At 40.0% G+C, this 24,945-nt stretch overlaps 3 protein-coding genes across 3 annotated transcripts in view; 1 reads left to right on the forward strand and 2 right to left on the reverse strand.

Moving 5' to 3' along the window:
• The first annotated feature begins 959 nt into the window (after positions 1–959).
• LOC140932000 (uncharacterized) lies at positions 960–4,931 on the forward strand. Its single transcript, XM_073381668.1, has 2 exons — positions 960–2,295; positions 2,347–4,931. The coding sequence occupies exons 1-2, from the start codon at positions 960–962 to the stop codon at positions 4,929–4,931; spliced, it is 3,921 nt and encodes a 1,306-aa protein (XP_073237769.1).
• Positions 4,932–12,116: 7,185 nt separating this feature from the next.
• On the reverse strand, positions 12,117–22,356 carry LOC140932002 (uncharacterized). The gene is made up of 6 exons (XM_073381669.1): positions 22,254–22,356; positions 20,442–20,659; positions 17,342–17,438; positions 17,091–17,240; positions 13,527–14,047; positions 12,117–12,662 (listed from the first exon to the last, which is right to left on the reverse strand). Exons 1-6 carry the CDS (start codon positions 22,354–22,356, stop codon positions 12,240–12,242), a joined length of 1,512 nt encoding a protein of 503 aa, XP_073237770.1. The 3' UTR covers positions 12,117–12,239.
• A 2,124-nt stretch (positions 22,357–24,480) lies between these two features.
• Positions 24,481–24,945, reverse strand: part of LOC140932003 (uncharacterized) — a 2,200-nt gene continuing 1,735 nt past the window's right edge. Inside the window, exon 2 of the mRNA XM_073381670.1 lies at positions 24,481–24,945. This exon is cut by the window's right edge and continues 911 nt beyond it. Within this exon, the coding sequence (XP_073237771.1) occupies positions 24,481–24,945 (465 nt within the window).

A 24,945-nucleotide genomic window follows, 5' to 3' on the forward strand; every position in this document is an offset into this window, starting at 1 on the left:
CCCTCTGCCTTCATTTTTGCCATCCAGTTTTTTTGGGCTTGTGCGTTTCTCTTTTTCACCTCGTTCCGCTGTTCTTCCGGCATGGCATAGTAGCGCTTCATCCCATACTCCACTTTTTTTTTTTTTGAAGGCCTCGTATTCCCCGCTGGCTTTCATGCGTGCCATGCGCTCATGGTAGCGTCGACGGTTGAGGGCCTTCATTTTCTCGATGCCGTTGACAGCCGCATGCTGTCGCTGTCGATACAGTTTTTGTTGCATCCTATTTTTTTCGGGGTCCCGCTTTTTTCGGTGCGAGCGGGGCGTATCCATGGTTTAACTCCAGTAATCGGGCAGCACACACGTCCGCCAAGGCCCGTAACTTTCGGAAGGGACCCTCTGTTCTCTGTCGATCCCTGGCACGACGATCTCGCTGTTGTTGCACAATGTGTTCGCGGTTCCGGTGGTAATAGTCCCGGTTCAACAAGCGTACAAAGGCCGCGTTTTTCGTTCGGTACCGTTGACAGGCCAGTCGGTTGAACTCTCGGGGTTTTGCCGTCTGTTCGGGCGTCGGGGCTGGTTTAGGTGGTTTGGGGAGTTTCGCCTTTTTCTGGGCCGCCCACCGTTCACGTTTCTGTTTCAACAATCTTTCCTTATTCCTGACGTACCATTCGTGTTTCAAGCGTTTCTGCTCTTCAGGATCTTTGTTAGGCATTCTCAAACGCAACTGACGTCTGTTCTGATTGACAGACTTTATCTAAGGTTCAATCCGCCAGTCACGGATCTCGGTCCAGGCCTTGAGGAGATGGAAGGAGTCTGTACCCATGGGGGGGACCCCCCTTGATCTTCTTCTGGTCAATCAAACCCTCTCACCTGACTCTCACCTGAGCTGGGTCCACCAATCCCAGCGCAGGAGAGATCACGTGAGAAGGTCTATAAAAGTCCACGTCCAGCGCGGGAAATTTCAAATTGTTGCCGCTGTCATGGCGGAGGCGTATCCATTCAGTGACGATGACGAAGGGGATGCTCTATTGGACCGCGCCTATGATCGGTGGGAACAGTTGGGAGGGGCTGCTGCCCGTGGCCCTCTCTTTCAGTTTACTATGCAACCCATGGGTCGACGACGCCGCTGGCGTGATGTAGTGGAGCGGGCGCAATTCAATGCGCAATTACGACAATTGCGGGATCCTGTCCCTGGAGACAATATTGGGTTGGCGTTGACCGAAGCACTCCATCAAGCTATTGAAACAGAACTGGGCCGCGAGCAGCGACCTGCCCATCATTTTGTGAATTTTGCTATCACGGCGCATGGGTTCACTCATGCTTATCAAACCGCCAATTTTACCGTGGGGGAATTTTTACAACGCACCGCCCGTTTGGATGAAATGTTAGCGACGTTAGCCGGCAAGTTGAATAGCAATGAAGCCTTCAACCCCGATCACGGTTTCCAAGTGGATGTGGTGTTTGTGTCTATGCCTGGCCCAGGAACAGGCCATCGTAAACAACGCAATGCCGGACGTCTATGCCTGGATCGAGACAACAAGAAAAAACGTTGTATCGTTACCATTCGAAACAGAGATGCCTTATGCTGTGCTCGCGCTATCGTCACCATGCGTGCCCACTGCCATAAAGACCAAGGCGTGGATGGGTTTCGCGATTGGGACAATCTCAAACGGGGTCGTCCTGTGCAGTTACGTCAAGCCCAAGCCCTCCATCAGCAAGCGGGCGTCGCGGAGGGTCCCTGTGGTTTACCCGAGCTGCGTCAATTTCAACAGGCGATAGGATCTCAATATCAATTGCTGGTGATGACCCGGATGAAACCGTTTTTTCTCATCTTCAAAGGCCCTGATGCCCCTCATCAGATTCGTTTACTGAAATCCAACGATCATTTTGATGGTTGTACGTCTTTTCCTGCATTTGTGAACCGCTCGTATTATTGCCTGGACTGTGAACGAGGGTTCAACACCAACGATCGGACCCATCATACCTGTCAAGGGAGACGCTGCAAAGCATGTGGTCGATTTGATTGTCCTGATTATGTGCGTGGTACCCGCCCTACGGAGTATTGCCCCTTATGTCATAGCAAGTTTTACGGTGAGCAATGTAAACATCATCATGGGGTCAGCAAGCAATGTCAATCCATTAAAACCTGTCTCAAGTGCCAGGCCCAGTATACGGTCGTCCCTAACCAACGTCACCAGTGTGGGTACGCCAAATGTCCCGTGTGTCACGAATGGGTGTCCATCCAATACCATAAGTGCTACATTCAACCCGTGGTCGAGAATGAGGAAGAGACTGAACCCACAGATGAGGGGGAAGGTAGCATGGTGGCGCCACCCCCTCCCCTGTTTGTTTACGCCGATTTTGAAGCCATGCAGAATGCGGAAGGCGTGTTTGTGGCCAATTTGTTGTGTTATTCGTCCAGTGAAGAAACGACCATTCATGTGTTGGATGGGGAAGACTGTGCCCAACAATTTTTGCGCGATTTGGATGATCTCACGGACCTCCCAGACAGCGAGAGTGAGCGGACCATTCTCGTGGTGTTTCACAATTTGAAAGGGTTTGATGGCATGTTCATTTTGCATGAACTGTACCAGCAACAACGCGACGTGGTGGATCAATTGACGGTGGGCGCCAAAGTGTTGTCCTTCAGGAGTGGACCCCTCAAATTCATTGACTCGTTGTGTTTCTTGCCCATGCCATTGGCCTCGTTTCCCAGCACCTTCAATTTGACCGAATTAAAGAAGGGCTTCTTTCCGCATTTGTTTAATACTCCTGATCATCAACAGTATGTGGGCCGCATCCCCGATTTGGAATTTTACGATCCCGAAGGTATGATGGTCAAAAAGAAAGACGAACTGACGCGTTGGCATGCGGAGCAAGTCCGTCGTAATGTGCGTTTTGATTTCCGTCAAGACATGATCGAGTACTGCAAATCGGATGTGGCGCTGTTGAAAGCGGGGTGTGAAGCCTTTCAACAAGAATTTGAACAGCAGGCAGGTTTCAATCCCATGGCCAAATGCATCACCATCGCCAGTGCCTGCAATCTCTATTGGCGCAAGCACCATTTGACCCCCGACACCATTGCCGTCGAACCGCTCAGGGGGTGGCGAGGCGCCCAAGTCAATCAATCCCTCAAGGCCCTACAATGGTTGTACTACCAAGAACACCTTATTCCTAAAGAGGGGGCTAGTGCCGATCGCATTCGACATGTCCGGAATGGGGGCGAGCAGTTTGTCCGGACCCTCCTGAACGGTTATTTCGTCGATGGCTACGATCCTCTGACCCGCACTGTTTACGAATTTCATGGGTGTCTCTATCATGGCTGTCCTCGTTGTTATCCCGTGAGAGATGCCAAACATTATGCCACACCGGATCGAACCGTGGAGGAACTGTATCAAGCCACGCTCTCCAAACGCATGGCTCTGCTCCGAGCAGGTTACACCGTCATCGAAATGTGGGAATGTGAATGGGACCGACTGGTTGATGACGAGCCCGCTGTCTCACAGTTTCTGGCTTCTTTTGATTTGGTGGCTCCCCTGGAACCCCGTGACGCCTTTTTTGGGGGACGCACCGGTGCAGTAGCGCTGCATGCCGTGGCTGAAGAGGGGGAGGAAATACGTTATGTGGATGTGACCTCTTTGTACCCATGGGTGAATAAGAACTGCCCTTACCCTATCGGTCATCCCAAGATCATCACCCAACCCGCCGACCAGTCCCTGGCGTCCTATTTTGGTCTGGCTACGGTGGACATTCTGCCCCCGGCTGGTCTATTCCACCCGGTCTTGCCTGTACGCTGTGGCCAAAAACTCACGTTTCCTCTCTGCCGCGCCTGTGTCCAGACAGAGCAAGCCCAGCCCATGTTGACTAGAACCCAGTATTGCCCTCATTCGGATGCGGATCGTACACTACGTGGGACCTGGTGCACGCCTGAGCTGGTCAAAGCGGTGGAAAAGGGGTACACCCTGATCAAGATCCACGAAGTCTGGCATTTTCCCCCTGAGCAACGCCAAACAGGTCTTTTCGCCAATTACGTGAACACTTGGCTCAAACTCAAACAAGAATCCGCGGGGTGGCCCGGTTGGTGTCAGACCCTCGAACAAAAACGAGAGTATATTCTTCGCTACCAGGAACGGGAGGGGATCCGACTGGACATTGCTAGCATTGTCAAAAACCCTGGTCGTAAGGCCACCGCCAAACTCATGTTGAATAGTTTCTGGGGCAAGTTTGGTGAGCGGATCAACAAACCCACCACCGTCACCGTTCAAAACCCCGCCCATTTGTTCAGCCTCGTTTCCGATGCAGCTCTCGATCTCAGTACGCTCCGCCTCTGTACCGACGACATTTTGGAAGCCGTCTACACCAGTGTCCAAGACAATGCCGTCAAAGGTACCAAGACCAATATCTTTGTGGCGGCGTTCACCACGTGTCATGCTCGACTCAAGCTCTACGAGTCCCTCGACACCCTTCAACAACAAGTGCTTTACTATGATACCGACAGTGTGGTGTATAAGTGGTGTCCCGGTCAACCCAGCATTGCCACTGGGGATTTTCTAGGCGACATGACGGATGAATTGGACGGGGATGTCATCACCGAGTTTGTTTCGGGGGGCGCTAAGAATTATGGGTACACGACCCGTGGAGGTAAAGTGGTGTGCAAGGTCCGCGGTTTCACCCTGAATGTCCGGGGGTCGGCCATTCTTAATTTTCATACCATGAAAGAGAACATTCTCTCGGAATTAGACTCGCCTCAGGACACTCGCCGAAATTTGAACATTGTCAACCCCTATCATTTCACACGGGATTTGGAAAAGAAACACATTCAAGTGGTTCCGCGCGTGAAGCAGTATGGGTTGGTGTTTGACAAGCGCGTCCTCCAGGTGGCTACCCGATCCAGCTATCCCTATGGCTACGAGAGGATTGGGGACGAATTGGATCTTCTATTAGATTTGTAAAAAAGGGCGTGACGTCACTAGGACCTCACATACGTCCCGGATGTCATTTAGGGCACTGTCGAGATTTGTATTAAAAATGCTGTGGACCTCTATACAGTGTGTGTTTTTATGGATTGACGGGGATGCGAGGGGACTGGGGTTTCGTTTTGAGTGTCCCATTTGTACCCAGGTTCTACGCGGTCCTTCAAAACTATGCCAAGCATGCGGATCCACCTCTTGGGTGGGGTCACGTGATTTTTATGCCCAAATATGGGCATTGTGACGTCCATCAAGTCACATGGGCTAAATACTCGATGCTGATTGGTCGAGAAAATTTCTGCTGCGCTGTGATTGGTCGGGACCTATTGGAGCCTCCTATACTACTAAGGGTATCGAGTTGTATCACACTGAAAACGAGGAGAAATCTAGTGTTGTTGAGAGATGGAATAAAACAATGAAAAACAGAATGTGGAAGATGTTTACTGTGAATAACAACACTATTTACTGGGATAAGATAGATAAACTAGTTGATGATTACAATAAAGCTAGACATTCTAGTATAAAAATGACTCCTGTTGAAGCAAGTAAAAAGAAAAATGAAAGTAAAGTTTGGTCTAATTTGTATGGCGAATCTATTTACTTAAAACCTGGTAAATCAAAGTTTGCAATTGGTGATAAAGTTAGAATTTCTAAGTATAAGAGAAAGGTATTTGATAAAGGCTACACACCAAACTGGACAGAAGAAATATTCGTAATTGATAAAGTTTTACCTACAAAACCTGTTACGTATAAAATTGTTGATCTGATGGGAGAAGAAATTAAGGGTTCTTTCTACAACCAAGAATTACAAAAAACAAAACAACAAACATTTAGAATAGAAAAAGTTATAAGGAGGGATAATAAGAAAAAAATGGCATTAGTAAAATGGAGTGGATATCCTGATAAATTTAACTCATGGGTTAGTTATAAGGATTTGGTTGATTTTTAATACGAAATTCGTATTAAAAATAGTTATTTACTCGTTTTCTTCATCAGAGATAACTAAGTCTTCGGCTACTTGATCATTTATTTCTTCGATATCGCTTTGCTCTTCATCTTCCTCTTCAATTGTTAGTAAAGACTCTCTAGGTTTGAGTGGTTTGACATAGCACTCATGTACTTTTATTTGTAAAGATGTCACAGTTTTACTTATGAAGATTCCTTCAATTATCAATGTCAATTTAACATTACAGTACTGTTCGATATATTTAAAAGGATTTAAATCTTTACCTCCCTTTCCCTTAAACAAAGATAAAATTTTCTTTGATTTTTCTGAGTAAATAAGTTTTGCGTAGACAACTGGTGCGGATGATTCATCAACTTTTGTTTTCTTTTTTCCTTTCTTATCTGTGTATTCTTCCTGTTTGTGATATAATGGTGAAGTAAGAGACGAAGCTAAATCTGGACCGTATTCATTCTCTAAATGTTGTTGAGATAGAGATGTTAAGTTATTAATAACTTCCAAAAATGCTTTTTCTTTGTTATTTGGTTCGCTATCTTTAGCCCAAAGACATACTGGAATACTATAACCTACTAGCTTTTTTGTTTCTTGATTTTTCTTTTCACTAACACCAAAGCTAAAAAGAAATGGGGTTTCGATTACAAGCGGTCCTTTCTTTCCATTCGAATATTTGATTTCAATTGGAATACGTTTGTATTTGATCTTGCTATCTTTGACTTTAAATTCTTTGGCTTCTTAAAAGATAATATTGTCTTGGGTAAGATTTTCGTAACTTGATAACAGCGTTTTGATTATAATTATTTAATCTTTAAACTTTTTTTTTCTAAAAATTCAAATTTGTATCTATCCCCATCTTTTTTGGAAATCACTGTTTTATAATATTTTACTTTTCTACAAATATTAGAAATAACTGAAAAGGAAATATCTAATTCGAGAGAAGCAGAAGTAATACTTTCATATTTTTTTTGTTTGTTGTTTTTTATATTAAATGATAATATAGGTTTGCTATTTCCTTTTCTAATATTTTCCACCAAAGTTAGTAATTGTAAATTGTAAATTTTATTATTTGTTCTAACAGAATCAATATGATCAATAACAAATCCTTCTGGAATAACACCTCTTACACATTCCCATTCAAACCTGTGTATATAGTAATTCTTTGGTTTAGTCAATTTTTTATCATTAACTTTAAACTGATAGTATCCCATATCAGTCAAATTTTTTTTTAAAATTCTTCCAGTTTTTACATTTAAAATTTCACCGTCTTTTGAAGCGGCATAATTAGTAAAAATAGGATGAATATAGTACGACTTTCCACCATTTAAAATTTTTTTGCGTTTCATTTTTAAAAAATCTTTTAATTCTTAAACCATTTTACTACCAAAGAAGTTTTGTTGACCAACAGTTAGCCGATTCTGGATTATTATGAGTTAATTCTCCTTGTTTATTCTTAATCTTTGTAGCTCGAGCAAGATATTTATCTCTTCTATCTTTGTCTTTGTCAGTAAGATAATCCTCATATTTTGACGATCCAAAATGAACTTTTTTTCCACTTGGAAGTGTAGCCATGTATTTGTTATTTTTTCGTGTTGAATAATCAAGCGATTCAGCACCGAGTTTTTTAGCATTTCTGGTTAGTTTTTTAAACTCTTTTCCACTAACAAGATACTTATCGTTTGGAACATAATCTGGGTCCACATCATGCCTATAACCATCATCAACTATAAAATCCAAATCCTCTTTTGTAGGAGTAGTTTCTCTTGATCTTGGTTCCATTTTTATTATTTGTTTATACTATTTTTATTAAATCAACAACATATTTATTTAAAAAACAAAAGAAATATTAAAGTATTTAATCTTATAACAAAAAAATGTTATAAGATTTAAAAATATTAATCACTATCACTATCACTATCACTATCACTATCACTAAAACAATATCTATAACGATATCTATAACGATACCTATCTCTATCTCTATCAGCATTATAATCCCAAAATCTATCATCAGCTTCATATTTTATTTTAAACTTACTACAAAATAATTCAAAATCATAATAAATATTTTTAAAACCAGGATAGGGATCAACAAAATTTTGTTCATCTCCATCATAACAATCTTTTCTATAATTAATAAGATTATTAAAATCATTGAAATTTTTTTTAATCTTAATTAAGTTTTTAATATCACTACTTTTAATCTCAAAATTACTAACATCTTTAAATTGGCCTAAATTTTGATATGTTAAAAATAATTTAATAAATTTTTTTATTTTATCAACTCTAAAATTTTCAAATAATCCACGAGTTGCTTCGTCCATGTTATCAAGAAAATACTTAAATTCATTATTAATACCTAATATAAAAAGGTATTCATTCTTAAAATCCTTTGCGTAATCTGGAATATTCTTGATAAACACTGTGTTTTATTATTATATTAATTTCTTTAAATCATTTTATTTTTCCACTTCAACCTTAGTAAAACAGGTTTTACCAGAAATTAGTTGATAACGGTACTTAATCAGCTAATGACGTATTTAATCAGAAAAAAAAGTCAATGATAGAAAGTAACCAGAAAAAAGTCTATGACGTAAGACAGAATTTCATTGAACAATGACAGAAGATAAACTCAGAAATTTTTTGAAAAAAGTACAAAAATTTCTTTGTCTAAATTCCGTCATTGAAATTTGGGGTCGAATGACGGAAATAATTGAAAAATGACAGGGGAAAAGTACCAAGTGAGTGAGTAACATGGCATCATTATATAACTACTCTTGAACCTTACGAAGCTTAACGTGACCGTTCTCAATTAAACCCTTGATCCTCCGAATTCCGAGTGATACTCCACGAGAAAAATATTAAATTTCAACCTTCCAGTGAAACAGAGGTAAAGGGTGTTTTTTTTATTTTGTGGACTGTGTCGTAGTTTGTTTTGTTTTGCTTTTTTAATTCGTCAGTGAATTTTGCAAAGCATTTTTGTTGGCTTGTTATTAGGTTAGGTTCGGAGGAAGGGATAGGGCGGAGAGGCTTCGGACCTTATTAAGTGGGTCAAAATAAATAATAAAAGTTGCGAAACAAATCGCAAAAAAGTCGCGGAGACCGAAAAGAAAAATGTAAATTTGGATGGAAACTATCAGACCCCCAACGGGAACAGAGAGCACAAACTACTTGTCTTAGAGACTTTAAAAAAGCTACCCTAACCGAGTTAAAGGAGGAGAAAGACCGAATATGTTGTGTACTCTGGATATTGGCTCGGAAACTAAGTAATCAGGCTCCTTGAGTTTGCAATTTAGGCGGAGGCGGGGGGGGGGGAGTTTTATGGGACGAGTCAAATTACTATTTGGGTCGACCTTACTTCAGTTGAGTTCGACTACTGGGTCACCAACGGTGTAAGAGTCGAACTAAGTTGAAAAGTAAGAAAGTGCGCGAAACATTTTAAAGTCGTTGTTGGAAGCCTGCTTTGCAGTAACCCTTTTATAACAGACGATTCTCTTTGTTCCGACAAACAGCTCAATATATTAATCTTTAATGAATAAACAGCATTTTACGGAAACCCAGATACCCGAGGGGGCATTTCTTGGAATTCTTAAATGGGGGTGTGCCGCCCGGTTCTCCAAATCCTGACCCTATTTCAGACCAAAAAATGTTATTGTTCACACCTGTTTTCAGACCTGGCCTTTAAGAAATGATGTCATCATTACTTAGACTACAACAGTAACAAAAAATATTTCTTAAAATCCATTCGAATTGGCATATTTCTTTTTTTTCTTACTCATTTGGGACTGAAACAATAAATACGTTCGTACACTCCCGTAATGCCCTCGAAAACCATACCCGATTCCAGACCAAAATGAGCAAAGTCTACACCCGTTTTCAGACCAAAACGTCGGAAAAACGCTTTGGGGCAGCACATAGATACATAGGGGTGTACCCCCCGCGCCCAGATAATACAAACTCTTTATTGGCATGTTCACTTGGCATGTTTGTCCCCTAAAATCGATTTTTAGCGGACTAGAAGAACTTGTTTGGCGATCCAGCAAACTTTAATAGTAAGAGTAGCTAGACTGAGACAAACGTCGAACTTATCATTAACTTAAATCACTCAGTTAGAATTTTTGTGACAGTTCCAGGAGTGATGCTATATTCATTTTTAAGAAAACGTGCCGCTCGTCTCTGCATACTCTCAGTGTCCTTTATCTGCTTTTGACTGTGCGGGTCCTATGCGAAACATTCATATTCAAGCTGTGGTCTAACTAAAGCAAGATACGCTTGCTCTTTTACGTTTTCGGGGCACTTATTTAGGCTTCTTTTTATAAGGCCAAGAGGTCTGTTGGCTTTGTCTATAATTCCAGCAATATGAAAATACCAGTTTACATCACTGGATAGCTCAACTCCAAGGTATTTATAGTGATTAACACCTTCCAATGTTTTCCGTGGATGGTGTATTGGTATTTAACTAGAGTTAGTTTTTGAGCACAAGACTCGTAGGATGGTGCATTTCGTTGCATTAAACGAGAGCTTCCATGTGTCCGATCAGTGTACAAGTGTGTTTAGGTCTTTCTGTGGTGACTCTGCATCATTACAATCTTTGATTACACCAAAGTAAAATACCGCGTCGTCCGCGAAAAGGCCAATTTGGACTTTTGTGTTTTCGCCGATATCGTTTATGTACAAAAGGTCTGGAACATGAGTGGACCCAACACAGTCCCCTGGGGCATACCTGATCTCACGGGAATATTTAATATTAGGTGGTTAGCCATTGTTCGAACCAGGTCTTGAGATTTCCACGAATTCCGTAGAAATTTAATTTATTCAACAATCGGCGATGGGGCACCGTGTCGAATGCCTTTGAAAAGTCGAGTAACAACAAATCATTTTATTGACCAAGGTCAAGGTTACCTGCCTCTGATTCAATAATTGTGATGAGTTGCTTTTCATAAGAGTGCCGTTGTCTGAAGCCATGTTGATAATGTACCAGAATAGCATTTGAATCAAGGTGATTCATGATGTGCCTTATATAATTAACAATTATTCTTTGAAATCGAGGTGAATAGTGTCCTTTGTAAGACGCGTCTTATTTTTCCTCGTATAAATGGCCCTAATATCCACTCGCTGGGAGGTGAATATTGTTGAATAGTCCGAGATAGCGAACCAATCAAATTGCTTAAATCACCAAGATCACTGAGTGTGTATATACTAATATATACTTATATGTTCTATAATCTTACAAGACACAGATGTTAGAGAAATCGGTCGGCTGAATTATTCGGCTTTTTGCGATTCCTTTTTTTAAATCTGGGGTGACATTTGCAGTGACCCAGTCACTTGGGACTTGATCTGTTTTGTATTGATAGAGTAAAAATATACTGGAGAAATGAGGCAATGACAGGCGCAGCTTCTTTCAGAACCCAGCGAGAGAAATATTGTCAGGACCACAGGCCTTTATGGCGTTAATGTTTCTTAACATGCGTGTTATGCCAGAAACTTCAAACTTCAGAGTGGGAATGTCTGCGTTCATATTAGGGCCCTTACTTGGGATGTTAAATCAGTAGATTCAGTTCATCTGTGAAAACTGTAGCAAATTGATCACTCAACACTTCAGCTTTAATGTATCCGTATATCTTCCATTAAAAAAAAGGATCCCTTTCTCATACCTAATTTAGAACGTTGCCTCCCTTTTAACTGTTAAAAATGCACTGCCTTTAAAATATAAATATATCATAAAACCAGGAAATGTTCTCGACACAGCCATAAATTCTTCTAGCAACTTTAGGTCTTTTTACAGACAGATTTCCCTGCCCATTCTTATACTTCAACTAGTGAAATCCCTACCCTTTCATAAACCTGACACCTGACAAAGGTACCCCTTTCTAGCAGTGCCTCCCGCCATTGCAGGGAGTATCCCCGGGGTTTAGACTGCTTAACTGGGCCTCAGTTTGTTTGCTTATAAATAAGCTCAAAAGTTGGATTTTCTAGGATAATTTAATATTTAGTGACTTTGGTGCATGCGACACAATTGAAAGCAAACAGCACAATGATTAGATGGTATGAGCTTTTTGTGGCTTTATTCAAAGCTAATACTCGAAAGCTAAATGCAATATACGAAAACTGATATAAAGCAAATTTTAAATGACGAATATAAGAAAAATCTCTCCTAACAGTTATAATTTTTTCTTATATATATTTTATAAATGGCTTGAAAATCAAGGTATTTTCATCTAAGTTAGCAATGGGCTATTTGTAGCATGCCGTCATTTTACTACTAGTACTTTTTAAACGTCTACAGCCAATAAGACTAACAATAAAACAGACGTCAACACACAAACATTTTAGCGAACGTAAATCTTCCAGAAATCACCGGTGGTCACGCCAACAAGATAATCGTCGCATTCCCATCTTTTTGCTTGTCCACCACTCGGATGATCAAGCGCCCAAAGATATAAACCATAAACCCAAGCAGGGTGGCTGTATAATCTCTCTTGATCAAATCCTACGCCCCAGCTTGCTCCCCTTCCCCACTTTTGGCAAACACCCGCTAACCTTGAGTTATCATTTTCCATTCTGAAATATGAGCCACACGAAGCGGGCTGGACATCCGTCTGACCGCTGAAGTACTGGACTACAGCTTCACCCGTGATGTTAGCAGCAGTGGTCACGTGGAATGTACGTCCATTCTTTTTACTGCAGTGGAATCTCAGTTGGGTGAAAGACAAGTGTGTTCTCAGTTCATTTATAGCGGTTTTAACTTTCTTCTGTAAAGCCACATTATAACCCTTCTTTTCAGCAACTTACAATTTGACCTTCTGCGTTTTCATTCTTGGAACATAGTATACTTCATATATCGTACATGTGCATTAATGTCGGATGCTATTACAATAATTAAAAAAAAAATAAGAATGTTGGCTGAAAACACTGTTTCAACGTTTTAGCGAGCATAGACTTTCCAGAAATCTAGTAGATGATGGATTTGGGTTATTACGACAAACGATATCGCCACATATATTGTTCGAATATGGCTCAATGCACCAATGATAGTTTAGGGCGACGAACGATATCGTCACATATATGGTTTGAATATTATTCAATGTACCCATGATAGTTTTCGCCTGTTAAAACTCGACATCGCTACATCAGCTCAGCGAGTGAATGCACACGCTTTACTTGCATTCATTACACTCTCTAGGAATAACGTTTAGTTGCTATTTAATTTTAATAAATGCTCTTGACTGAATAAATGCAAACAAACAATGATAGAAGGCAAACGTGAAACTTAGGAAAGATTGTATATACGAAAAAATATTGCAGCTAAATACTTGAAAATGTTAATAAATGGGAAAAGCGGGTAAAACTTCAAGGCAAAAGGCCTAATTAAGCGAGCTTAAATAAATATAAAGAGAAAATAAGGAAAACACGAATTAATAAATAGAAGCTAAAAACGAGGATAAAATGTAAATGAGCATTAGTTCTTATAAAGTTCTCTGAATATCTAACTTACTATCTAATTTTTCACATGATCTGCTACCCAACGTATTTTCACTCCAAAACTATACAAAAAAAGTGTCTTAATAAGATACATATTTAGACAATGCAATCAATTTTGCGAGTTCTTAGCGAACATAGACTTTCCAGAAATCACAAGATGATGTTGGAAGTGGAGTGCCATCGTGATCATCGCAACTAAAATTAGGTAGGTTCATGTACCAATGATATTTGTCAAACGTAAAAGCAGGGTATATATACAGCCTGTCTTGATTTTGACCATGACCCCATTTGCCAACTTTGTACACTTTATTTTCCCTTCCCCTGTTTTGGCAAACTCTTGCCAGGCTTGGGTTGTCATTTTCCATTCTGACAAATGAGCCACACGAGGCAGGCTGGACATTCGTCTGACCGCTGAAGTACTGGACTACAGCTTCACCAGTGCTGTTAGCAGCAGTGGTCACGTGGAACGTACTTCCATTGTTTTTACTGCAGTGGAATCTCAGTTGCGTGAAAGACAAGTTTGTTCTCAGCTCATTCATGGCGGTTTTTGTGAGAACCATCTGATCACCTGTTATTCCACGGTATGAAGTCTTGACTGGAAGCTGACAGGGAGGAGTTGAACCAATCACAACGTTGGAAACGAGAAGCCATCCTCCTGAAATGGAAAGTTGTTTTTTAGTAAGGAAAAACAACCGTTTTTAAAGGTACAGGTATAATTTAGAGAAAAACTGACACGGCAGCAAACAATATCTGTTTTCTGTTATGCCGAGGCAAATCTGCATAATTCTTTATATCACAGTTATCTTTATCCAGTAATTGATAATTATTGTCCTGATCTGTTTTAAGCTTTCCAAGTTTTAACTAATATTCTGTTGAAGGGAAGTTATGTGAGTTCATGTAAAGAACAGTTTTTAAGAGCAGATCTCACAACTCTCATGTCGACCACAGTAAACTTTGAACGGGTTTCCACTCTTCTCAGGGTCGATCCAGTACCTCCGGTCCCCTTTGGATTCACCATTGAAACTGTCTATGACGAATTTACGTGGTGGTCTGCAAAATTAGCAGTATTTTGTTGGACAAGGGAAACTCTTATTTTGAAAGCAGAGCTGAGCATCAGTAAAGAGTAATCGAGCGAACCCCAAGCTCTGAGAAAACGCCTGCATTATTGGCTGTCAAATTTTGTTTACAAACACAATTACACGTGACTGCTTAATTTAAATCAATAAATTGTACATTATTTTAAAACACTAATAAATTCAGTGCTCCAAGCTGCGACCATTTTGGTCGCCATGGCGAGTAAAGAAAAGAAAATTGGCGACTAAACTTGCAGCGAAAGTCGCCAATTTGGCCACCTGTGTTTATGAGCTAGTGTTAATGGTCTTTCCAAAGTTAAATTAAGATAAACATTTGCAAGAACAAGTATTTGCGCTCCGTTTTCGAGACAATGTTGCTATTTTCACCCTGGTTGTCCGCGTGTGAAGCCTTGAGATGCCACGGGGCGTTTCAATAGGGTTAACCGTCAGCCGCCAAAAGGCAAAAAATTTAACCGTCAAGCGTCAAAAAGGGTATTTCTTACCGTCAACCGTCAATAATGCAGATTGATATTAACGGTCAAAAAGTTTTAAGATATTTCAAATCACGCTATTTCAGCTAGATCTTCATAGACTTCTTGTCCTGAAGAATCTCCAAACTGGAAACACCAGTTCCCATGTTCTTCAAAACGTACTCTCTAGACATAACCAGACTTTTAAGAAGTTGATCTTATCTGAAAATATTTCGAAACTCTTTTAGGTCTGGTTAACAAGAGCGTCGCACAAATTAGAGCCAGATTTCTTGAATGACTTCTTAGAAAGGATCCTTTGAAAGCCATAGCGCCTACACTACAATGAGCTCCAGCGCCTCTCGTTCTCAGTGCTGCTTCTTTAATCAAATCACTAGCGATCTCATTATAATTTGACTAGTGCACCTCCTCAACTGCACCAAATAGCAGCGTTCCCAGCGAACCTCTCTTTCTACCATTCCCGTCTCGCGGTGGGTTTTCTGATGACGCCATTTCAATGGCCCGTCTCTTACAATCCAAAACATCTCTGTTCATTTGCTCAGTCCATTTTAGCTAGACATAGTGAGAGCCTTTCCCGCAACAATGCTTCTGGATCGCTGTTAACTCCCGTTATCACTTAATGATAATAATAACAACAGCAATAATAATGATAATAATAACAATCATAATAATAATAAAAGCCTTAAGGAAAATACTAGTTAGACAAAGAGGAGGAGTCAATCATTCATTTACTGTTTATAGATGACTTAAAGCTGTACGGAAGGATGAACGTGAGCTTGACTCACTGGTCAATACAGTCGGTGTTCAGTACTGGCTATAGGCATGAAGTTTGGTATGAAAAGGCGTGGTGTTCTCATCTTAAAGAGGGAAAATGTTAAGAAAATTGTGGGGATTACCTCGCCTGATAATCGCAAAATGAAATCAGTGGAAGAAGATGGCTATAAGTACCTGGGAATTCTGGAATATGACGATCTATTTCAAGGGCACAAGAAAAACGTTTTGAAGAAAGAATATTTCCGGAGACTAAAGACAGTCCTTTGTCAGTGGGAAATTACCATACTTGCAACAAATTTATAGGCTCTGTCACTTGTCTGGCATGGAGCTGGAGAAGTAAACTAAAGTAAAGCTGAACTAGAGGCCGTGGATAGAAATAGAAAAAAAAAGGTATGTTTCATCCGCGACCTGATGTTGACCGATCCTACTTTAGACGACTTTCCGGGGGCTGTTTTTGAGTGGCCTGGAGCAGTGTCTTCTTGATGAAGAGATGGAGTTGGACTATTGCGTTCAAAACATCACGGAACCACTGCAAAAAACAGTAGGACTTGAAGAGATAAGAAAGAAAATGAGGAACACCACAAACAGACGATGAGAAGGAGAAAACTTTGGAGAAGATTAAGAAGTGGAGGACAAGCCCCTTCATGGCCAGATATTGCGTCAAACAGAACAATTCAAGGCTAAGAGGTCATGGGATTGGTTGAAGAAGGGGGATTGGAAGAAAGAGGCCGAAGGCCGTTATAACTGCCACACAAGATCAGGCACTGAGGACGAATGTCATCAAGACTTCCATTGAAAAACAGGATGTGTCTCCCCCTCTGCAGATTGTGTGGAGATAAAGATGCGACACAAATAATCTCAATTGCGAGTGCAGTAAGATGAATTACCCTCAAAGGCACAATAATGTTGCGAAAATTATTAACTAGGACATTTCAAAGAAACATATACAGTAAACACTCGCGTAAAAAACCCTGATGGATTAAGAACCTTCTTGCACAAATTTGCCCCTTTAAAACCCTAAAACACAAGAACCTGTCTAGCCCATCAAGATCAAGAAGGTTCTAATATGTGGTACAGTTAAATTATGATAAACAATTAAAACTGAAAGTATAACAAGAAGATACTGTACCAAGCTGTGTATAGAGTCGGCAATCAGTTTTGTTAGGGTCATAAAAATAAAATTGTGACTAAAAACTGCAGTCGTAAGGACTAAACTCGTGTTAATTTATTTTTCTGGTAATCAACAATTTATTTTTTCCTTCACAGAAATTAAGGACCAAATTAAGAACCTACTTAGTCAGTTATGTGGGTTCATCTGAAGAATGTATTACAACAATCTCAGACTTTCAAGATCAGATCTCACCTCCGTCAGTTGTCATGTCACAGTAAACGTTCAACGGGTTTCCACTGTTCTTAGGGTCGATCCAATACCTCCCGTCTCCTTTAGAGTCACCAGAGTCCCGGATGCTCTTACAGGAATAAGCAGGGTCCGTGGAATTCCAACCTGGCCTTGCTGCAGCAGATAATAAAACAAATGACTATATATGGTAAATAATTATTCACTCCGCCGTGAAGCAATTGTAGAATCAAATTCAATAGACGAGCGTTACTCACGAATTTCAGATCTTTTTCCTTTGTAGTCCGGATGAGGTTGTTTGTAGTCCGGTTGAGCTTGTTTCTTCTTGTTGGTGGGCAAATCTTGGCATGAAACCTGAGAAATCAATTCAAAAACCGAACTGAATTTAGAAACATCAAACAATATCTGAAAACTATGGATGACGCCATTACGGGCTTTAGTTTTCACCAGTAATTAGTAAATAAGTTGATGTATATTATACCTTTTCTCTATTTCCTTCCATAAACGATATTTACCGTGTGAGCAATGACAAACATATACTTTAAGCTGCTTCAAGCCACAGACAAACCGGTACGACAAATCATTATTGAAAAGAAAATGTTATCAAAAGTACTATTTACGATATCACAGTTCTGAAAACATAACTACATAAATTTGCATAATATTAATATTAAACCAGAAACTCATAAGGGGTTGAAACGTGTAACTCTCATATGTTTGCTTTGTCCGATGCTCGTGATTATTCATTTTCAAAAGTACCATATTTGGAACGAGAAGAATAGATAACTGACCAATCAAACTTCGTAAACAACGTGACGTAATTTTACTTCAGGTTCCCGCGCCCGCTTGAAAAAATGGCCGACAAACGGGGGAAAAACTCCCGAAAGCCGAGAAAGCTTTCAAAGGTTGAAACCAGGAATCTTACCGAAACACTGAGCAGGAGATTATTGCCTCACCACCCGGGCCAAACATAACATTATGAAACCCACTGACGTCCTCGCAACTTCTTGAAGTTGTCACTTCAAACAACGATTCCTCGTTGACCCTCTGCACAGTAGACTTATACTGCAAATAGGCTTTTAACTTATATTAAAAGTCTAGAATAAACAGTAAAAAATATTTTCGAATAAAATTCATTAGCTGCGTATCGAAAAGTGTCCAAAACCTGAACCTGACATCTTCGTAAAAAGTGCTGCCTGTAATGAATGTTAGAAGCATTTAAGCTTAAATTCAGCTTGGATGTTGTAGTCACGATCGTGTTATGAGCTAATTTTATGAATGAACAAACCTAAAACAATAGACAGAGAAGCCGTTTCTTGAAAATGTTTATTCAAAATCCAAAAAGTTAATTTCAGAGCAATTCGGAAAACACCCTCTGGATCGTGGATCCGTTCACGCAAGTGAAATCGGCTGAGCACATGGCAAAATTCAGCACAAAATCCATCTCAAATCGGGGCACATTTTGTAATTTTTCGTTAGCGCCCAAGAGAAAAATTTATAAAACGTGTATGAAACATTTAAAAATACATAAATTCCTTTTCAAAAACGCAATTGTCTTGGCCATAAAGTGCAAAATGTACCTTAAAATTCAGCAAAAACTTTGCTGCCTTGGTTGCATTTCAAAACAGACCATGCGCGCCGTCGTGGAGAAAACAAGGTTGAATTCGAAGGACAATTTCTTGATGAAAAGCTTCCCTTCCGCCACAAAAAGAAAGCTGAGCATTCTTTTGAACTTTCTCTTTCCATTTTTTGTCTTTTAACGGTGTATTTTTAACCTTGAAATGCAGAACTCTTGTCTTAAAACATCTGCATGGTGATCGAGTGGCAGCCATTTGTTTAAAATGAGTATCTGCCACTAAGGTTTCCAAATATGGTAAAAGTGAATATTCACGAGCATTGAACGCGAGTTACACGTTTCAACCCCTTGTGAGTTTCTGATTAAACTTCATAGGGACACCTCGAAAATCCAGAGATTTTAAACCGGAAGATTGAGAACTTAAATATTTGTCTGTTACGTCTTATTTGAAATCCGATAAAACCGAACATGGTGACCGTCGTAAAAAAGTGTTTTGCTTCTTTTTGGTTAAGGTTTTTTCTTAACGTTTTGATAATAAAGTTCAGATATAACGCGCACTCTGATTGGTTGAAAAAGCATGGTTTATGAGAGTATAAAACACGGAGTTAAAGGTGTCACACCATCTGTGAATCACACCATGCGGTGGTTTTCAAGACCAAAGTTTCGCATTTCAGGGTTAGTTCAAATGAATGCTCCGTTTTCTTTTAGCGGACTGAGGAAAGCTTTATAATAACTAAATCGTCCTTGGAGGATTTGAACGATATTTTCTTCACGACGGAGCGCAAATGTCCTGTTTTGAAATTCAACCGAGGCAGCAAAGTTTTCGAAGACGTTTCAGGTACATTTTTTGTTCTTTGTTTCACAAACGTTTTACAAATTTCTGTCCTTGGCGCTAAAGAATAATTACAAAATGCACCTCGATTTGAGATGGGTTTTGCGCTCAATTTTTCCATGCGTTCATCCGATTTACTTGCTTTTAAGGATTAACTTCTTAGTTTTTGAATATACATTTAAGACATAACTTCTTATTGTTTTGAGTTTGTTCATTCATACAACTAGCTCCAAAGACGATCGCGAGACTACAGCATCACTTTTGCGAAAACGTTGGTGCATCTTATCTTACTTTCAGGTTCAGTTTTTGGGCTTTTTTCGATCGGAATTAAGCTAAAGCAGTTGTTTTCAAATTGTCATGTTAATGACGTCCAGGTTTTTATGGGTCGTCAATTCGGTAGGATTTAAAAGCCCTTTTACATTTGGAAACTGATTTTTGGACCTAAACAGTACATTTCTTCCGCATTCAAATTCACAGAAAGTTTAGCTCGTTTCACTTTGTGATAACTTTGATGCATTGACAGCTTTGACAGCTTTTGGCTTATTCAACCAATCAAATCATCTGGCCCATTTTAAAATGGATTCTGATTGGCTAATTTAAGAGTCTTTTATGAGAGTGTAGCACACGATGATGTCACTTCTGTTCGCTTTGGAAATAAAGTTTGTTTTGGAAATTATAAATCAATGCTTGGGGAATTAATGGCTTCTTTGTCACATAAAACAAATAAAGAAGAAGCCTTGACTTTTCACTGTTCTGTTGTAGAGCACTTAGGAAGTGGCTAAAGCACTCATGAAGTAAGGAGAAACACTCGACAACATATAGTGTTTCCCCTTCACTTCTCTGTTCTCTAGCCTCTTACTGCGTGCTTTACAACAGAACAGAGCACACTTAAGGCTTCTTTATTGGTTAAGTAAAAAGCCATGGTTGATGTTCAATCATTAAAACTCACCTTAACAGGTCCATAATAAGAAGATCCTTTCATCTTTTTGAAGCTTTCCGGCGTCATCTTCCGTGTTTTGTTGTTCAGCTCACAAAGTCGTTTTGCAATATCTGCACCAGGGCGAATATTAAATGACTTGCAGCTGTTATTTCTGAGGCATTTTCGGTGACATTCAAACTCATCAGTAAAAGTAGACTCATTCATGACATGACCAAATAAAAAATGGTCTAAAATTAAGGACTGGAAAATAGAAGAACTTGTAATCCGCGAGTCATTTATGTTAAGGAAATAGTTATTCTTTATGGCTGTTTATGTTTATGGCAAAATTGTACATAACGGTCTTCTTAACTGATACATCAATAACAGATGACACTATCCCTTTCCATTACTTTAACGTAAATTAAACTTTAGCCTCAACGTCGCTCTTTCCAAGACCATTGGAAAACGTATTGTTCGCCTTAGTTCAACTTAATCCAGGGAATATATTACATCTATCATGACTAAAGACTTTTTTACCAATGATAGGATGGACCGTTAAAAATGGCAACGGTCGCTTACGGAAGGGAAATAAGCGACGTCGAAGAAGAATTTTTTATTGTGGTGACGAGGAGGGAGAAGTTAGCCTGCTCACAGTATAGAACTGTTTTTCGAAGCCGTTACGACACGTTGCCATGGTAGCAAAATTTCTAGATGACAAAAAACCGAAAAAGTCACTTAAAACTGAGGTGAACTCGCACTGTTTGAAACTTCATCGATCTTATTCAATTTCATTTAATTTTTCAAATGTTGGCGAAATTTTCTGGGGTTGTATCCGAAAGGACTGTATCTAAGTTTAGAAAAAGGAAAACAATTTTCGTTTGTTTTCACCTAACTCATAAAGCAGGCGCGTGAAATTAGGACTTTTGGTGTTGCAGTCGAGCAACGACGGCTAAGAAATGTACAAATAAAGCGTGATGCACGGGCAAAGTTGTTGTTTCGCTAATATAAACCTATTGCTTTTTGCCCTTCTCACTGCGCCATCGTCGTTGCTTATTAAGCTCCCTATTTTTGTGATCCACAAAATTTGCTACCATGGTAACGTGACGTCAGACCTCTTCTAGTATATTGTTATCCTAGTAGGTTGTTTGAGCTTGTTTCCTCTGGTCTTTTCCTTCCGAAACTTGCGGTGAAAATTTCAGTTTCAAGTTACATATCAGATCATTAAAAATAAATTTCCAAGTCTGTACAGGGCGAAGGGGGGAGGGGCGCACTCCAAGCTTGCAGGGCTATTTGAACCGTATAAAAAAGGGCAAAAGAAAGGAAAAAATGGGTGGAAAATGGGAAAAATGTTCTTTACCTATCCGGCAGAATATGCTAATAGTCGGTTTGTAAACAAAACTTCAGCGTAGGTTCGATGATAGTATCTTGAAGTTTCAAGCCTGATACTTAGATTATTACTGTTGCGAAGAAAACTGCAACGGTTGGCAATACGAGTGAACGAGGGAATTGTGGAAAAATGAGAGCTTACAGCTGTATCTTATCGAATCTCAGAGTCCAGTGGACCTTAAGAGGACCTTAAGAACGAAACTTCTAAAATTTTCAAAGACACTCAAGACCCTCCACATCTGCTTCCGAGGTAAGACGATATGCCTTCCTGTTGCTTCTTAAAGAGAAAAAACGTTTTATATATTAAATTAATCAGATTGAAATTGGCCAAATGAACTGTTTTTTATTATTTTAGATGTAAAAATTTGTTAAATTTCTGTTTATATTGATAGAAAGTGGAATTTTTAGTGTTACAAAACTACAAGAAGACTTTTGCGAACAGGTGTTTTTACTTACCAACTTGAGCTTTGAAAACGCTGGCGCAGAATTCAGAGTTGGATGTCACCGTCAAAACATTGATAGTTAGAAAGATCAAACTGTTGAGCCAAAAGGCAGCCATCTCTAGATGGAAGGTTTTGCTTAGCTTCGTTCTAGTACCGAGTATAAGAACTATCACCCTGAACAGTATATTAGTGTGATGTGATATTGATCAGTTCTGGACCTTCTTTTCTCTTCGGCGACTGTTTAAATTATGTCTGATTTCAGAATAAATATATTTCTAGGTGGTTTGTGTATCGTCGTAACGATGGTATTTGGTTTCTGACAAGCCTTCTCCTAGCTTATTTCTTAATAAAACAGTTTGCAGTTCAATAATTTCATATCTGTCTCATCTGTCAACATAAAGGCCAATTTAATTCTCGTAATGTTTTAAATTTCTTGTGAGGGTTTATCGGCGCGCAGTTTTGCAATAAAATTAAGCAGTATTAAGAATTTCTAAACTGTAGCTAAAGCAGTTTCCTTTTTTAGATATTTCACTTTTCCTAGAAAGAATTTTCGTTTTTGTGTGCTTGTATCTGCGTGCGAAAATAGGGTGTGATCAAATCTGGATGACGTCTGCGGTTTGCAACTTACGCCAATAAAAGCCGAGTGCGTGTCTGACGTGTCAAGACTACAGGTGTAGAAGTCTTAACCTTCTGAAATTAAATTAAAAAACACATCAATATATCATACGTTTGAAACAATTTCCGATTGTTTTCTATGTAAGTGGTTCACCGTTTGTTTGTGCCTTTTTTGACGAATATAGAAACATGCGACCTGAGTTGGTGATGTTTTTATGTACACTGCAGGATATTAGGGGAAAAGACGGAGGCTTTCTTACGGATTTTTTGTTAATTAATTAGTTTGATTTTATTAACACCAAAACTACTTGTAGTAAAATGCTATGGAAAGAAGCGTTTAGTTCCCAAACAGCTTTTCATGTAACTGCCCTAGCCTACACCCGACGTTGTTTTCTTTTTCCTTTCGAAAATCGACGAGCACCCGATCGAAGCGAGCGCGGAGCGCGAGAACGAGGGCCCCCATCCCCTTACGCTCTAGCGGCCAATAACCCCCCCCGGTTTTTATTTTCATTCACGCTCGATGATCTCTAAGTAGCCGACATTTTCACTTTTAAGGGGGAATGGGTGATTTCAGAAACAAAATATACTACAAGGAGACACCTTCACTCCAAAAAATTTTCAACATGACGTATAATGCTGAACAAAATCTCACACCTTTATATGTCAGGAAAAAAAATTCTATCTCCAGAGATTTGGGGAAAAAAAAATTCTTACTCAAACCAAAACACCCACACCTCCCCCCTTCAAAAGTCAAATGGTTGAGCCCTTAAGAGAAAATAGAGGGTCTGTAAACAGGCTACTACTGCCTAGGGATGTAAGAGAAGCTAAGAGACTGCATTGCATATGCGGTGTAGCGGTGGAGCGGAGTAGTATTTTGTGGCTCTCGAACGTTCATTGTAGTTGAGTTGTGATGGTAAATAGAGTTTTTGATCGAACCCAGCGTTTACTGAAAATAGCAGTGAACTTTATTTCAGACTCGTGTACCGAACTTGTGGGGCACAAAGTAGCTCGCTTAAATCATAAATCCTTCTTTTATTTAAATCACCATCCGCTCGTACATTTCCTCTCCGACCGATCTCAACAAAAGCTACTCAGCTACTCCGATTTCAAATGTTAATTAAAAAAGGATAACACTAAATACGATACTAAAAGAGTCACATCCGGTTTAAATGAGTGTCACGACATTTCCGGTCACCTTTCGGTCACGCTTCCCTAAAAATTGAGTGGAGCTCAATTTTTAAACTGTCCTTGTTCCCGTTAAGTAGCAAAGCTCAGTTATCTTCCTCGTACGCAATGACTTGACGAATCTTCTCTTTGGCTGTTTCAGCTGTTTGTCTTCTGATTCTCGTTCGTTCCGGTGTTTGGCTTTGTGCGGTTGGCACTCCTTTGTCGCTCGCTACTGCCTGTCTTATTTCCAATGGGCACACGAGGTTAAGCGGTCTGTCAATGCGGTGTCCCTTGTGAAGCAACTATAATCCTCGAACAACTCCATCTTTTCCTCGAATATGTCGTACAACCTTTCCCTTTTTCCACTCTCCTCGGTTTTTTCTCGTCTGCGACTATCAATACAATTTCTCCAATGTCTGGTAGCTTTGCGGTCTTGCGGGTGATTCGATGAGTCTCCATTAGGCTGTAGACATATTCCAACTCTTCAAGGCATGATTTTTAGCCTCCCTCAGCCACTTGTTTAGGGCACTTGTTCCTTTTTCATCTTCTTCTCCCTCAATGGGGTGGGCATTTTGCCCCCACATCAAAATGTTTGGAGTTAACACTTGTTCCTCCCCTCCATCGCTGTTAAAGTAGGTTAAGGTCCGGTTGTTCAAATTGTTCTCGACGTCGATAACCACAGCCTCGAGTTGCTCAAAAGTAATGTGTGTCCGGCCCAGTGTCTTGTGAAGGGTTTTCTTCACGTCCTTGATCAACTGTTCATACATGCCTCCCCACCAAGGGGATCTGGATAGGTTGAATCGCCAGTTTATGTCTTGTCTGGCCAGGTAGTCCTGTAACCTTTCGCTCTTCCTGATGTTCTTCATCCAGGTTGCTGTAGACTTGAACACTGAGGCGTTATCTGCTGATATCATGACCTTGGG

The sequence above is a fragment of the Porites lutea genome, chromosome 3 (assembly GCF_958299795.1).
Source record: "Porites lutea chromosome 3, jaPorLute2.1, whole genome shotgun sequence".
Taxonomy (NCBI): Eukaryota; Metazoa; Cnidaria; class Anthozoa; order Scleractinia; family Poritidae; genus Porites; species Porites lutea.

Excerpts from the sequence above, each read along its gene's own strand:
- LOC140932000 (XM_073381668.1), top strand. The coding sequence starts at position 960 with ATGGCGGAGGCGTATCCATTCAGTGACGATGACGAAGGGGATGCTCTA. Across the intron at positions 2,296-2,346 it reads ACCCACAGATGAGGGGGAAG|CCATGCAGAATGCGGAAGGC; the intron begins GTAGCATGGTGG and ends CCGATTTTGAAG.
- LOC140932002 (XM_073381669.1), bottom strand. The coding sequence starts at position 22,356 with ATGGCTGCCTTTTGGCTCAACAGTTTGATCTTTCTAACTATCAATGTT. Across the intron at positions 14,048-17,090 it reads TGACATGACAACTGACGGAG|GAGGATGGCTTCTCGTTTCC; the intron begins GTGAGATCTGAT and ends TTTCCATTTCAG. Across the intron at positions 12,663-13,526 it reads GTGATTTCTGGAAAGTCTAT|AAGAAAGTTAAAACCGCTAT; the intron begins GTTCGCTAAGAA and ends GTGGCTTTACAG.